General features: G+C 41.0%; 1 protein-coding gene and 1 long non-coding RNA gene across 5 annotated transcripts in view; one reads left to right on the forward strand and one right to left on the reverse strand.

Moving 5' to 3' along the window:
- The window catches only part of LOC114503676 (adhesion G protein-coupled receptor E2-like), a 116277-nt gene that overhangs the window by 26945 nt on the left and 73313 nt on the right, over window positions 1-16019 (forward strand). For 2 of the 4 annotated variants that reach the window (XM_036032351.1, XM_036032354.1), the window contains exons 18-22: window positions 870-936; window positions 1349-1440; window positions 4274-4442; window positions 4528-4638; window positions 11287-12158. The exons of 1 other annotated variant lie outside the window; for it this stretch is intronic. In XM_036032351.1, the coding sequence (XP_035888244.1) occupies window positions 870-936; window positions 1349-1440; window positions 4274-4442; window positions 4528-4638; window positions 11287-11307 (460 nt within the window). In that variant the 3' untranslated portion in view covers window positions 11308-12158. Of the gene's footprint in view, window positions 1-869; window positions 937-1348; window positions 1441-4273; window positions 4443-4527; window positions 4639-11286; window positions 12159-16019 lie in introns of those variants that run through there. One more of the 4 variants, XM_036032353.1, reaches the window with a different exon arrangement.
- Window positions 792-1406, reverse strand: LOC118502006. The gene is made up of 2 exons (XR_004904683.1): window positions 1266-1406; window positions 792-934 (listed from the first exon to the last, which is right to left on the reverse strand). It is a non-coding gene; the product is annotated as an uncharacterized LOC118502006 (long non-coding RNA).

Genomic DNA, 16019 nt, shown 5'->3' on the forward strand with positions numbered 1-16019 from the left:
TCATATGCCAACCTGTGATCACTTGAGTCTCAGTGTTGTCATGAGGAATAAATTACAGAATGCACATGAGACTGAATTACTACTATCAGTCTATTGTTATATTTTTTATTGTCATTTGTCATGTCCCCAAATTTCTTACCTTCTTTACACCTGCTCATGCTTCACATATCAGAATGAACACAATCAGTTCTCTCAGGGACCCTTCCCAACTACCTGAACCTCCTATACCCCAGACTAGGCTATTGCTCCAGCTACCTGTTCTCATAGCTCCTCACACTTAATCACAAACTCATCATCTTGATTGTTCCTATTGTCTAATTGGTGACCTTCCCACCCAGTTAGGGCCTCCCTAAGGACTGAGACCAGTCTGTCTTAATTGCAACTGGTACTTCAGGTCAATCACAGGTGCTAATACAGAGGAGACACAATATTTGTTAAATAAATTATCAATTAATTCATTGATATTCTTGATTTTTCATTTTAAAATGTATATATTTGTCTGTCAGTATATCTCGGGTCCAGGACTTAACAAACCATTTTGGAAGCAAAAACCTGATAAGTTTGAAGATAAGTAAACAGCCAGTACCATCACATATATCAAGGACACACCCAAAATATCAGTTATGAAAGATAAATAAGATAAAGAAATCTATAGAACATGGTGCCTATAATTAATAATGCTGTACTATATACTTAAAATTTACTAAGAGGGTAGGTCTTAGCATAAACGTTCTTACCAAAAAAGCAATATTAATATTAACATTAAAGGAGGCAGAAGAAAATGTGGGAGGTGAAGGATATGTTAATTTATTCATTGTTTATCCACAAAGGCAAATATATTCTTCAATCCCTTTCCATCTCTGTCCTAGATGCTGGCTCCACACACAACAGGGATTTGTATGGACTTTCCTTGGTCCCGTCTTCATCATCATCTCTGTGAGTAAAGGAGGACATCAGAGCATCCCTCCTGCTCAGCTAAGGGTCAATCAAAGAGCAGGTGTAGAAAAGGGGTAACAGGCAGGATGAGCAAACATTCTGGTTTTCCTGGGACCGATAGGGCTTACAGAAGGCAAAATATCTGGTTTAAAACAAGGATGCAAAGGTTTCCTGAGACATTGGACTTTTAGTGCTGAAATGTGGGAATTCCTCTGTAAACTGTGTAAACTGGAAGTTGGTCACTCCACTTACAGGTTGAAAGGGACCAAGAGTTACTGAATGGGTGGTCACTTTTTCTATAAATGCTATGAAATGTGAAATCTTCTTACCTTCTGGGTTAGGTGTTCAATGAGCTAGGAAGAAGCTATACACATGTGGCATGTATTCAATATGCCTTGTGGGGTTCCTGCAGATTAACTGGGCCTTCTTTCTGATGACCATCTGGATTGTGAAAAACAAGCTCTCCTCCCTCAACAAGGATGTGTCCACCCTCCAGAACACGAGGTGAGATGGGTCAGAGGGGCACACTGCCCCACACAAAGCAGGGTCCAGGAGCAAGACCCTATAGTCCCAATTTCCTGGTGTGCTTTCACAGGGATTCTGAGGAGACAGGAGGAGAAAGGCAGCCACCCTCCCTGGAAACCTGCTCAAATACTGTGCTTTTCTGCTGAAATGCAAGCCAAAAATATTTCATTTCTTCATAAATAAAACATGAAATTACCTAGTTACAAAGATACTGACTTTGTTCTGTAAAATGTGGATTACTTCTATTGCCCCTTATGAAAAATTTTCTTTTTTTAAATATATTTTATTGATTATGCTATTACAGTTGTCCCATTTCCCCTTTCACTCCCCTCCACCCTGTACCCCCTCTCCCACCCACGTTCCCCCCCCTTTAGTCCATGTCCCTGTGTCATACTTATGAGTTCTTTAGCTTCTACATTTCCCGTACTATTCTTGCCCTCCCCCTATTTTCAACCTACATTCTATGCTACTTATTCTCTATACCTTTTCCCCCTCTCTCCTCCTCCCACCCCTACTGCTAGCCCCCCCATGTGCCCTCCATTTCTGTGGTTCTGTTCCTATTCTAGTTGTTTACTTAGTTTCTTTTGGTTTTGCTTTAGGTGTGGTGGTTAATAATTGTGAGTTTGCTGTCCTTTTACTATGCATGTCTTTTCTTTATCTTCTTTTCTTAGATAAGTCCCTTTAGCATTTCATAAAGTAAGGGCTTGGTGATGATGAACTCCTTTAATTTGACCTTATCTGAGAAGCACTTTATTTTATCTTCCATTCTAAATGAGAGCTTTGCTGGATAGAGCAATCTGGGATGTAGGTCCTTGTCTTTCATGACTTGGAATATTTCTTTCCAGCCCCTTCTTGCCTGTAAGGTCTCTTTTGAGAAATCAGCTGACAGTCTGATGGGAACTCCTTTGTAGGTTACTGTCCCCTTATCTCTTGCTGCTTCTAGGATTCTCTCCTTCGTTTTTACCTTGGCTAATGTAATTATGATGTGCCTTGGTGTGTTTCTTCTTGGGTCCAACTTCTTTGGGACCCTCTGCGCTCCTTGGATTTCTTGGAAGACTGTTCCCTTTGCCAGTTTGGGGAAGTTCTCCTTTATTATTTGTTCAAATAACTTTTCCACTTGTTGGTCCTCCCCTTCTGGTACCCCTGTAATTCGGATGTTGGAACGTTTAAAGGTGTCCTCGATGGTCTTAAGCTTTTCTTCGATTTTTTGAATTCTTATTTCATCATGCTTTCCTGCTTGGTTGATTCTATCTTCCTTCTGGTCCACTGTGTTGTTTTGAGACTCAGATTCCTTCCTTTCACTATTGGCTCTCCTTCATGTATCTTCCTGCATCTCTTTTATGGTAATCTGCATTTTTTCATGTAATTTGCATCCAAAATCAATCAGTTCCATGAGCTTCCTGATCACCAGTGTTTTGAACTGTGCATCTGATAGATTGGCTATTTCTTGGTCACTCAAAAGGATGAGTCCTGGGGGACTGATCTGTTCTGCTGGAAACATGTCTTCTGTCTTTCCCTGTCTCTCCTATTATTTTATTTATTTATTTATTTTTTTCCCGGTCTGGTCGCTCTTGTTATGGGAGGGGGCGGAGCCTTAGGTGTTCACCGGGGCTGGGCACCCCAGTCACTAGATTGTGACGTTATATGTGGGGGCAGGGGCGGGAGCAGGGACAGGAGGGATCAATGGCGACTGTTCTGTTCTCCTGGAGTCAGACACTTCCCTGGGCTTCTGGGCCGTGAGCTCTGCCCTGGTCCACAATCGCTGCCCCACTGATTCCCCCAGCCGCTGCTTGCGTACTCAGGGATCACCGCTGCACCGCTGCGCTCTTGCGTCCCGGATTGCTGTCGTGCCGATTTTGCGCCAAATTTCCCCCGACCTACGTGCGCCTGCGACCCGCGCCAGCCCCGCGCCTGCTCGGCTCGTCGTCCCCTACCAGTCTGGATGTACGGGTCTATTTCAACTTCTTGGCTGTCCGACTTCCATTTAGATAAATCCTCTGACAGTTCTGATATTATGACTCCAAATCATTGTTGTAAATTATTGTTGTTCTTTTCTAGGTTGTGCTAGGAGGTACAGTGCGTGCACCTATTCCTCCATCTTGCCAGAAGTCCGAAAAATTTTCAAAGAATATTTACATCTTTATAAAACTCTTAGGAAATCACCTACCTGTTCCCAGAACCCAGCACTCACCTTCATGCCCACACCTTCATGGAGGCTCTTCCCTCTGTCCTCTTCACTCCTACACCTGCTAAAATCAGGTTCTTTATGCACATGCCACATCTTCTGAAAGGCTTGGGATATCCTTTGCTTTCCCCAACTTTACACAGAATGAATGGTCTCTATTCTGAGCAAAACATACCTGGGGGTAGTTCATGAAGAGAGAGAAGACAGGACCAGTACTGGATGGGACCCAGGCAGAGGTACTTCACACATCACAAATATTATAAGTGGACATTTCTTCTATGAAACTGCAAGGTCTGTGAAGACAGAAATTGTCTTTCATATTTGTAAACCCAAGACCCAACACAGAGTCAGGTACATAGAACATCTTCAGTAATGTCAGTTGAATGAAATTAGGGACATTCATAATACATCATGATCATTTTGAAACCCATATTATGAATTATCACTACTTCAGTCCAAGTCAAAATACCATCACAGTTCCTAATTGCATTTTTTTCAGAGAATCATTAAGAGTAAAAATCAAAGTGGGTCACAATTCAGTCACAGGCATCCATGGGGTAGAGATGAGAGTGGCCTTTATTCTGTTGCTCTTGGTACACCATGAGCTGCCCTTCTCCTTCTACCCAGGATGCTGACATTTAAAGCAATGGCCCAGCTCTTCATCTTGGGCTGCACGTGGTGTCTGGGAGTCCTGCAGGTGGGCCCAGCTGCCCGTGCCATGGCCTATCTCTTCACCATCATCAACAGCCTGCAGGGCGTCTTCATCTTCCTGGTGTACTGTCTCCTCAGCCAGCAGGTACCACAGTCCAACTCCCACCCAGCACCCTTTCTATTCTCAGTCCTCTCAGTGAGCTGACTTGGAGCATGCTTTGCCTCTACAGGTCCAGGAGCAATACAGACAATGGTTGAAAGTCATCAAGAAAACCAAAGTGGACTCTGAGAAGTACACCCTCTCCAGCATGGCCATGTCTGAAGCTTCCAAAGACAATGTGGTAGGTCTTGCATTGCTCCCAGAGCCCTTCACAAACTGATCCACTCAAGTAGCTCATGCCCATCACACTGGACAACCTGCGTGTATAGCAGGAGATGCCCTAGCACAGCTCCCACTACCCTCACTTGTGGGCTCACTCCAAGGCATCTTCTTGTCATGGAAAGGGGTCTTCCCATACTTTCACTCACTGTGTTTCTGTGCTCATCTTAACCTTGCAGATGATTATCTTCTCACTCCCCATTTGTGTAGAACACCCATTTTCTGTGACACAGTACATGTGGTTTTTAATCTTACTGAGTGAGCATATGACATAAAAACTTCCTCATAAGCAGAGAGAGAAGCTATGGTCAGCTCAACAAGCAGGAAATTAGTGATGTGAAGCTGTGATGCTCAAAGTGCACAGTCACAGCACCACCCTTTGTCCCAAGTCATTCCAGGCTCCTCTCTATATGAAGAACAACAAACACATGGTACATGTCATCACAACAGTCAGGGAAATAGGTGTTAGGTTGGATTTCAGACTTTCCATCAGATTCTGCTACCACTTCTCATGTTTTCAACATACATGAATAATGCAAAGCAAAGATGGAATTCTCCATCTCCATGATGGAGAATTGCAAAGGGCTGAGGAGAGGTCCTGGCAATGGCAATGAACATTTGTACCTTCTGGTTAACAAAACCTTGTCTCATGCTTTCTTTCACATGTTCTTCACATCTGCACTTGGAGATAAGTATTACTATGTTCCCACTTGGTAGGTGAACACAGTGGGACTCGCAGGATCTATATGAATTGTGCAAGGTTTTCAGACAATTTGTTTTTTCCTCCCAAATTTCATGGACCCACCACGGTGCCTGCCAAGCCTTATGCATTTTACTCATCCACTTGTTTGTCCAACATTCTACCACTGCTCTTTCCAAAATTCTTCACTCCTCAAAAAGCCTCATTGCTCTACCTCCCCTTCCCAGCAAAAGTTTCTACCAGTCTCTTTTATAGCAAATGAAGTCAGCAGGATGAAGCAAAGTCAACTTTGTGCTCTCAAAATACCAGGCACTCGACACCTGGTTCATTCCCTCCTCATGCAATCCTATTGCCACAGACAAAATATGCTTCTGGATATTAAGGCTAATCTTTATTCCATTTTGGTTCCCTATATTCTTGATTTCCCCACTACTTTACTTTACTGTTCATACATTCTCTCTCTGATCCTTGCACAGTCTCACCTTCTCAACAGCATCCTTTCCACCTTTATTGCAACATGGGAAATCTCTATCTTAATGCAAATTATTAAAGTTATACATTTAGTTCCTCTCCTTCATCACACAATCAAAACTGGCATTTGTCTCCACCATTCCTGCAAAACAGCTTTCTCTTAAGCCTGAATGACCTTCATACCAATGGATAAAATAAATATTGTTTGTCCTCTTGTTTCTGGAGAAACCCTGGTTCCTCTCACCAACACAATAAAAAATTACAGGTCAGTGAGCCTATTAGCATGCACACAAAGTTTATTAGTGCTAAATTCTAGTGGGAAAGCAATAGCAAGGGTGGCAAAAGCACAGTATGCAGGGATTGGGTGATTGGCACCTGGGTGTCCAGAGGCCAGGTGTCCAGGGGGCAGGTGGCCAAAAAGGGTTGGGTCCCTTGTGCTTACGACTTATATAGTTGGCAGGGTGGGTTTGAGGGAATTACATTTTAATTGGTGGGTAAAAGTGGTTCCAATTTTCTGTGACTGCTCACATGTAGATAGGGGTGGGGGCCTGTTAGTCTGAATCTTTATCTTGCTCTGGACTCTATTTGTCCCTTTTGTACAAGACAGGAGGCAGACAGTTAACCAAAGTTGTTTTAGGGGCTTTGGGGGCACTGTAGTTCCCCTCCCCTTACCCCTTCTAAGACTTGGGATGAATACATGGTCTCAAGGTTTTCTTTTTCCCAGTTAGTGGAGATGATACACAGAGACTTTCAAGGGCTCTCCACTGTATTATCATAGTTTACTTGTGTTGTTCAGAATACCTGGCAGCTTTATCGGACCAGGCTCAGGATTACTGGGTTAATGGGTGAGACACATCTTCCTTTGCTTTTAGTCACCTGTATTAAGTTCTTTGTTAGACTGCAGCAGTGAGGGCCCTGCTTTTATTTCCCCTCTGGCCACTCATTCCACTGTAACACTCAGTACTACTAGATGCTGTGGTTACTGCCTCCACCATGAAACTTCTCTTTTGTCCCTAGCTTCTATATCACAACATCCCTGGCATTCTCCCTTTCTGGATGAGCTTTCTTCATCTTCTTTAGATTCCATTTATTCTACCTAATTTTGTTTTAGTAGCACTTCCATTATCACCTTATAGCCTCCTTATAGACAATCTTGTCTACAAGGCAAGGCACTCAATGAGCCACACAGAAGGAAATGATGGCCAAATATATTTCTGTAGCTCTGAGTGGTAACTATGTAGCTGTGATCCCCAGACACATTCTTCCCAAATGCCTTGACATCTCTATTTAGATATCTCAGAAGCATCCCAACATGGCAATAAAAGAATTTATATATTTTTTTTTTACCAACTTACTCCTCTTCAGGGTTTCTCATCTTTTTGAGTGGCATCTCCATTCATCACATTGTACCAGTCATGACCTGGAAAATCCTTACCATTATTCTCTTCCCTCCCCTGTTCTGCACCAAATTGGTTCATTGCTAAAACATGCTAGTATTTCCTTCTCAGCTGTCACAGATCTGCCTTGTTGACACCAACTCCAACATCTCCTTCCTAAACCCAGCTGTCATCCTCACTTGGCTGGCTTCCCCCATCTACTCTTCTCCTTCTTCCAGTAGTTGCTCACATAAAACTCAGTTTTCTTCACAAAAGAAATATTTGATATACTACCATGTAGTATAAAAGTCCTTAAAGTGGTTCCCCAATTCTACTAGAAGCAAGATAAAATACATAAGGTTTCCAATTTCCTCCACATCCTTATCAAAACTTGTTGTAGTTAGCTGTTTTTTTTTTTAATCTTCACCTGAGGACATGCTTATTGATTTTACAGACAGGAGAAAGGAAGGAGAAAGAGATGGGGAGAAATATCATTGTGAGGGAGAAACATGGATCAGTTGCCTCTCTCATATATCTCAACCAGAGGTCAAACCCACAGCCTTTTGGCTTAGGGGACAACACTTCAATCAACTGAGCCCCACCAGCCAGAGCTCGTTTAGATTTTCATACCTTAGTGCATGTAAAGTGCTTTTTCATTAGGCTTTTCATTTGTGTCTCCCTAATGTCTATCATGTTGAGCATCATTTCACATGGTTATTAGACCTGCATACCTTCTTTGGGGAAATATCTATTTAAAGTCTTTTGCTATTTTCATTTGGGTCATTTATCTTTATTGATAAGTTGTAAAAGTCTACATCTATTCTGGACACAAATCCCTTGTCAGACATATGATTTTTAATTTTTTCTCTCATTTTGTTGATTTTTCATACCATTCATAGTGTCCACTGATATACAAAAGTATTTCAAATTGGTAAAGTCCAATTTATCTTTTTTTATTTGCACTGTGGGTATTATATTTAAACAACAACTGCTTAATACCTATAAAATTAATACATGTTTTCTTTCTAAACACCCACAGTTTTCATTATTACATTTAGGTATATGATTTATTTTGAATTAATTTTTGAAAATTGTTTGAGGTTTTAATATGGTGTGAGGTGCATTCCTTTTAAAAAAGATTTTATTTATCTATTTTTAGAGAGAGGGGAAGAGGGAGAGAAAAAGAAGGAGAGAAACATCAATGTTTGGTCACCTCTCACATGCCCCCTACTGGGTACCTGGCCTGCAACCCAGGCATGTGTCCTAGACTGGGAATGGAACTGGCAACCCTTTGGTTCCCAGGCCTGTACTCAATCCACTGAGCTATGGCAGCCAGGGCTTAATTGTCTTCTTCTAAAATATATTTTATTAATTATGCTATTACAGTTGTCCCATTTCCCCCCTTCATTTCCCTCCACCCTGCACACCCTCTCTCACCCACATTCCCCCCCTTTAGTTCATGTCCATATGTCATAAGTTCTTTAGCTTCTACATTTCCCATACTATTCTTGCCCTCCCACTGTCTAATTTCTACCTACCATCTATGCTACTTATTCTCTGTACCTTTCCCCCTCTCTTCTCCTCCCACTCCCCTGTTGCTAACCCTCCATGCAATCTCCATTTTTGTGGTTCTGTTCCTGTTCTAGTTGTTTTTCTTTTTGTTTTAGGTGTGGTTGTTACTAATTGTGAGTTTGCTGTAATTTTACTATATGTATTTTTTATCTTCTTTTTCTTAGATAAGTCCCTTTAACATTTCATAAAATAAGGACTTGGTGATGATGAACTCCTTTAATTTGACCTTATCTGAGAAGCACTTTATCTGCCCTTCCATCCTAAATGAAAGCTTTGCTGGATAGAGTAATCTTGGATGTAGGTCCTTGCCTTTCATGACTTGGAATATTTCTTTCCAGCCCCTTCTTGCCTATAAGTTCTCTTTTGAGAAATCAGCTGACAGTCTTATGGGAACTCCTTTGCAGGTAACTGACTCCTTTTCTCTTGCTGATTCTAGGATTCTCTCCTTCATTTTAATTTTGGCTAATGTAATTATGATGTGCCTTGGTGTGTTCCTCCTTGGGTTCAACTTCTTTTGGACTCTGTGAGTTTCCTGGACTTCCTGGAAGTCTATTTCCTTTGCCAGATTGGGGAAGTTCTCTTTTATTATTTGTTCAAATAAGTTTTCCACTTGTTGCTCTTCCTCTTCTTCTTCTGGTACCCCTATAATTCAGATGTGAGAACATTTCAAGATGTCCTGGAGGTTCCTAAGCCTCTCCTCATTTTTCTGAATTCTTGTTTCTTCATTCTTTTCTGTTTGGTTGTTTCTTTCTTCCTTCTGGTCCACTCCATTGATTTGAGTCCCAGTTTTCTTCCCATCACTGTTGGTTCCCTGTGCATTTTCCTTCATTTTACTTAGCATAGTCTTCATTTTTTCATCTAATTTGTGACCAAAGTCAACCAATTCTGTGAGCATCCTGATCACCAGTGCTTTGAACTGTGCATCTGATAGGTTGGCTATCTCTTAGTCGCTTAATTGTATTTGCTGTGGAGCTTTGATCTGTTCTTCCATTTGGGCCTTTTTTTTTGGGGGGGGGGTCTTGTTGTGCCTGTTATGTATGAGGGGAAGAGTCTTAGGTGTACACCACTGCAGAGCAACCCAGTTGCTGGGTTGTGATGTTGTATGTGGGGGCAGGGTCCGAGATGGAACAATGGCGCTTGCTCTGCTCTCTGTCAGATTTCAGTCCCTCCCACCGCTTCCCCCAAGCAAACTGGGCCTTTTTGTGCTAATTCCCATGTGGGTGGGCTTGTGAACATTCTAGGACCCTGTGGGTCTCTCCAACGAATTCTCCTGTGAGGCTGGGAGTCTCTCCCTGCACCTCAACTCCCACAGGTGTTTTCAATCAGTGTCCTGAGGCTCTATTTCTCAGTGCTGGAACCCTGGGTTGCTCAGTCTTCCTTGCTTCCCAATTTTGCTTGGTTTAGCTGCACGCAAATGTGGGACTGCCCAGTCAGCCAGCTGCCTTGAGTGTAGTGCTTTGCTTCACAATTGCCACCTCCCTGGGCCTGCCCATTGCCACCCCATGCCCAGGGTCTGGCAGCCACTGCCTGCATGCCCAGGGTCTGCCTTCTGTGGTCTTGTGCACCCGGGATGCCTTACGTGCCCGGTGCCACCACTTTTTGTGCTGACACCCCTCTCTGCCCAGCTGCCCAACTCTGCCCTTCCTACCAGGTCTGGATGAATGTGTTTATTTTAACTCCTTGGTTTTTGGACTTCCATACAGTTCAATTTTCTATCAGTTCTGGTTGTTATTTTATTTCTAAATTGTTGTTTTCTTTATTTTGGTTGTGTGAGGAACCAAAGGCATGTCTACCTATGCCTCCATCTTGGCCGGAAGTCTTAAATGTCTCTTTTTATTGTTGTTCAAGCACAGTTGACTCCACTTCCCCCTCAATCACCCTCCCCCACCCTTCCCATCCCTACCTCCCACCCACAATCCTACCCACCTTTGGCTTTTCCCATGGATCCTTTATACTTGTCCCTTGATGATCCTTCCTCTTCTTTTTCTTTTACATTTGGATATCCAGATGTCCTATCATCATTTATTGAAAAATTGTTCTTACCATCAATGAATTGTACTGGCATCTTTATGAAAACTAATTCATCATAAATACAAGGTTTTATTTTGGGACATTTAACTCTTCCATCATATCTTGATTGCTGTACTTTGTACCAAGTTTGAAATTAGGGCATCCACTCTACAAATTTGTTCTTCTTTTGCAAGATTGTTTCTGCTATTCTAGACCCTTTGAAGTCCTATATAAATTTTAAGATGTGTTTGTCAATTTCTGAGGAAAATTTAACTGAGATATTGATAAGGATTGTGTTGACTCTGTAGATCACTGTGGAGGTATTGTCAGTGTAACTATATTAATTCCTCTGATCCCTAAAAATGCAATATTTTTCCCATTTCTTTAGTTTCTTTGATGTCTTTTGATAATGTTTTCTACTTTTCAATGTACAAGTCTTGTACTTTTTAACACCATGTCATTTTTACTTCTTCCTTCTCAGGAAAATAAATTTAACAACTAAACCAGATGATCCTGTCTCTTGGAAAATGAAGAAAATACTGAACCGTCAACCTTTGGGCAAAGAGTATAGAAAATACTTTTGTGTCTGTTACAAGTCACTGATCTTGGCACCATTGTGGGAGAGAGTATGCATTAAATGTTTGACATTCAATTGCTACAGAATTGGGGTTTTGGATCCACACCACATGCTCAGCTCACTCCCAGAACAGTCAGGGAGCTATGACCCAGTTTTTCGGTTGTCTTGGGCTAAGCTCTGCACTTCAACCTGTTTTTCTACAAAAATGTCCCTCAAGCATAACAATGAAAACCACCCTCAAACATCTTTCTTATAACAGCATAAAAAGGAAACTAATGCTCAGTCAAATATCTGTATTTGGTCTCCATACCTACATGCCTTGACTTTTTCACTCTTCATGTCTGGAGACTTACTGATTTTTCACTCAAAAAGTAGTTTTCTTATTCACCACTTGCTTCACAGAGATCTCAGTTCCTGATTTCACAGAGCTTATATGTAAAAAAAAAAGTTAGAGTAAAATCAGTAGAGTCCATACATCCTTACATTTTACAAATGGAGCTCTGGAAAAGGTGTATATTCCTACAGCACATCATGTAAGATGTATTTATACATATTATGTCTGCATGTGATCTAGGCAAGACCTAATTCCAGAGCAATTACACCTGAAAGAACTTTCCTGTGGGTTTCCATGGAACACATTTGCATAATTTGAACACCACAGAAAATGACTGTAAATGGTTATAACATTAAAAACATTCATGAGTCCATAGTGATACCTAAAAATATCAGCCAATAATTGTAAAAGACAAGATAGAAGTAGAAATTCATGATTTTTCTTTTCTTTTTTTATTATATTTTAATCATTGTTCAAATACAGTTTTCTCCTTTTTACTCCCAATCCATTACCCCCTCCCACCCTCCCCACTTCCCTCCCATTACCACCCTCCCCTTAGTTTATGACCACGTGTCCTTTAAGTTTGTTCCTGTGAGCCCTTCCCACTGACCCCTTAAATTCCCTCTTCTCTCCCCTCTGGTCACCGTGAGCCTGTCCTCTATTTCAGTGTCTTTGGTTATATTTTGCTTATTTCTTTGTTTTGTTATTTAGGTTCCTGTTAAAGGTGAGATCATATGGTATTTGTCTTTCACTGCCTGGCTTGTTTCGCTAAGCATAATGTTTTCCAGCTCCATTCACACTGTTGCAAAGGGTAGGAGCTCCTTCTTTCTTTCTGCTGCATAGAATTCCATTGTGTAAATGTACCATAGTTTTTTGATCCATTCATTTACTGATGGGCATCTTGGTTGCTTCCAGCACCTAGCTATTGTAAATTGTGCTGCTATGACACTGGGATGCATAGGTTCTTTTGAATTGGTGTTTTAGTATTCTTAGGATAGAGTCCCAGCAGTGGAATTGCTGGGTCAAGAAATTCATGATTTTTCAATGCTGAGTAAATGGCACTAAATACAATGAGAAAAGCTATCCAGAGAACAGGCTAGTCCACACTGCCAAAACAACCACCTCACAGATTACTGATTAATTACAAGGGCCAACGTGCACATTTATAATAGGGAGATCTGAACTTAATGGTCAGCTTCACATTGTCAATAATGGGAAACCTGACTTTATAGATCTCCTGATAAGACATGAAGTTCCAACATCCCATGGGTGGTAAATAATGAATTATGTGCAAATCAGTCTACCCTAAGTCTAACCCAGCCTTTATATCAAGGGTTGGAAAACTATAACATGCAGGCTAAATCTGGGCTTCTGCCTGCTTTTGTAAATAAAGTTTTATTGGAACACATCAAAGTAATTCACTGCTGGGTTGTTTATGTTTCCTTTCATACTACATTGTCAGAGCTGAGTAGTTGTGAAAGACACTGCAAGGCCAAAAAACCAGAAAAATATTTACCAACTAGCCCATTATAGAAAAAGCTTGCTGGGATCTGTTCTTTCAAACCTAAGTATCAGTGTACATGGAATATAGGGAACAGAATAAGAAGTCAACTGACATCATGAGGAAGCAATCAGGCAAATCAAGAATATAGAGCATTCAACAAGCCAGGTCATCTGGACACTTCTAAAGTTAGTATCATTTTAAAAAATAGTTACTATTACTTGAAAAGTGATTACAGGCTATTCTAAAAACAGACAAAAGCAATATAACAATCCAATTCAATGTCAATTATATTGGGATTCTGATTTAGAGACACAACCATAAAAATATTTTGGAGGCAACTGGGAAATCATCTACATGTATCAGATATTACAATTATTATTAATAAATGTCTAATCACTATGCTGTAAACCTGAAACTAATAAATATTGTATACCAACTATATTTGAAAATAATTTTTGGGGTGTAATAATAGTTTCACAGGAGAATTTTACAAATCATTTAAGGAAGATCTAACCCCTATCCTTCTCAGACTATTCAAAAAAATCCAAGAAGAAGGAAGACTCCCAAATGGTTTTTGTGAAGCTGGCATCATCCTAATCCCAAAACCAGATAAAGACACAACACAGGAAGGAAACTATAGGCTGATGTCACAGATGAAAATAGATGCTAAAATCCTCAACAAAATATTGGCAAACCACATCCAGCAATCCATTAAAAAGATCATACAGGATGATGATCTTTTTAGTTCCAGCCAAGATGAGGGCATAAGTAGAAACACTTTGTTCCCTCACACAACCAAGAGAAGGATAAGAACCAATTCAAAAACAATAAACAACCAGGACTGCCAGAATAGCAAACTACATTGAATTCTGACAACCAAGGAGTTAAAGAAACATTCATCCAGACCAGTAGGAGGGGACAGAGACAGGCAGTCAGGCAGGCAGAGAGGACCCTCAACAAGTGAGGAAGTGCTGGCTCATCAGGAAACTAAGACTCAAAACCTCTAGCAGAAAAATACTGTGAGCCTGAGAAAACAGGAGAAACTCCCAGTCTCATAAGAGAGTTCATTGGAAAGTAGGGCTAGAGCAGAGCAAGCAAGTGATTTTGTTCCCTGTCTGACTCCTCCCCCACAGACAGTACCACAATACACCAGCCAAGGATTGCCCTGCCCTGGCAAATACCTAAGACTCTGCCCAAAGAAATATGGAGACAAAGAAATATGGCCCAAATGAAAGAACAGATCAAAACTCCAGCAAAGCCCTGGCTGGTGTAGCTCAGTGAATTGAGCGTGGGCTGCGAACCAAAGTGTTGCAGGTTCGATTCCCAGCCAGGGTACATGCCTGGGTTGCAGGCTATAACCCCCAGCAACCGCACATTGATGTTTCTTTCTCTCTCTATCTCCTTCTCTTCCCTCTCTAAAAATAAATAAATAAAATATTTAAAAAAAAAACAAACTCCAGCAAAAGAGCTAAGCAATGAGGAGATAGACAACCTATCTGATGCAGAGTTCAAAATACTGGTAATCAGGATGCTCACAGAAATGATTAAACTCAGTCACAAAATAAAGGAAGAAATGAAGGCTACACAAAGTGCAATAAAACAAAATATAGAGAGAACCAACAGTGAAGGAAAGAAATCAGGACTCAAATCAATAATTTGGAACAAAAGGAAGAAATTAATAAATAAAAAAGAACAAAATGAAAAAAGAAGAATTCAAAAAAATAAGGAGAGGCTTAGGAAACTCTGGAACAACTTTAAACATTTCCAACACCTGAATCATAGTGGTGCCAGAAGGAAAAGGACAACAGCAAGAAATTGAAAACTTATTTGAACAAATAATGAATGAAAACTCCCCCAATCTGGTGAAGGAAATAGACTTACAGGAAGTCCAGGAAGCTCAGAGAGTCCAAAAGAAACTGTGCCCAAGGAGGAACACATCAAAGCACATTATAATTAGGTTACCAAAGATTAAAGACAAACAGAGAGTCTTAAAAGTAGCAAGAAGAAAGGAGACAGTTACCTACAAAGGAGTGCCCATAAGACTATCAGCTGATTTCTCAAAAGAAACCTTACAGGCAAGAAGGGGCTGGAAAAAAGTATTTGAAGTCATGATAGGCAAGGACTTATATCCAAGCTTACTCTATCCAGCAAAGCTTTCATTTAGAATGGCTGGACAGATAAAGTGCTTCCCAGATAAGGTCAAGTTAAAGGAGTTCATCATCACCATGCCCTTATTATATGAAATGTTAAAGGGACTTATATAAGAAATACAAGATAAAAACTATGAACAGAGAAATGACAACAAACTAATAACTGTCAGTAATCAAACCTAAAAAACAAAAACAAGGACTAAGTGATGCATGGGTCACCGGCCAGCAGTGACCACGGAACGCTGTGGATGGCTCGACAATAACACGTGAGATAAAACATGCACAGAGACAAGACTAGTTTCTGTGGGGAAGTAGGGACGAAATGGCCACCCCCCCTAGTGGGGAGCGCACCGATTTACCATCCGTACCTGCTTTTATTGGGCTCATTTTGCATAATAATTCAGGTAAAGTACAGTACTTATCAGGGGGAAGTAAGGAACTATAGAAAACAAGGAACTCTGCAGGTCTATTGAGTCGGGGTCAAAGAGCTGTAAGACTTTGAGGAACAAACTAACTTCCTCCTTGGACCCCTCTCATTCAACTGAGAGCATTCTAAACAAAGAAGGTTTCACAGTAATTTACATATTCTTTCTTAGGCCTGATCACCTGGGGAATCTGCCCTTTTCAGCACAGAGCTACACCACCCTGT

The sequence above is a fragment of the Phyllostomus discolor genome, chromosome 8 (genome assembly GCF_004126475.2).
Source record: "Phyllostomus discolor isolate MPI-MPIP mPhyDis1 chromosome 8, mPhyDis1.pri.v3, whole genome shotgun sequence".
In the NCBI taxonomy this organism is placed as follows: domain Eukaryota; kingdom Metazoa; phylum Chordata; class Mammalia; order Chiroptera; family Phyllostomidae; genus Phyllostomus; species Phyllostomus discolor.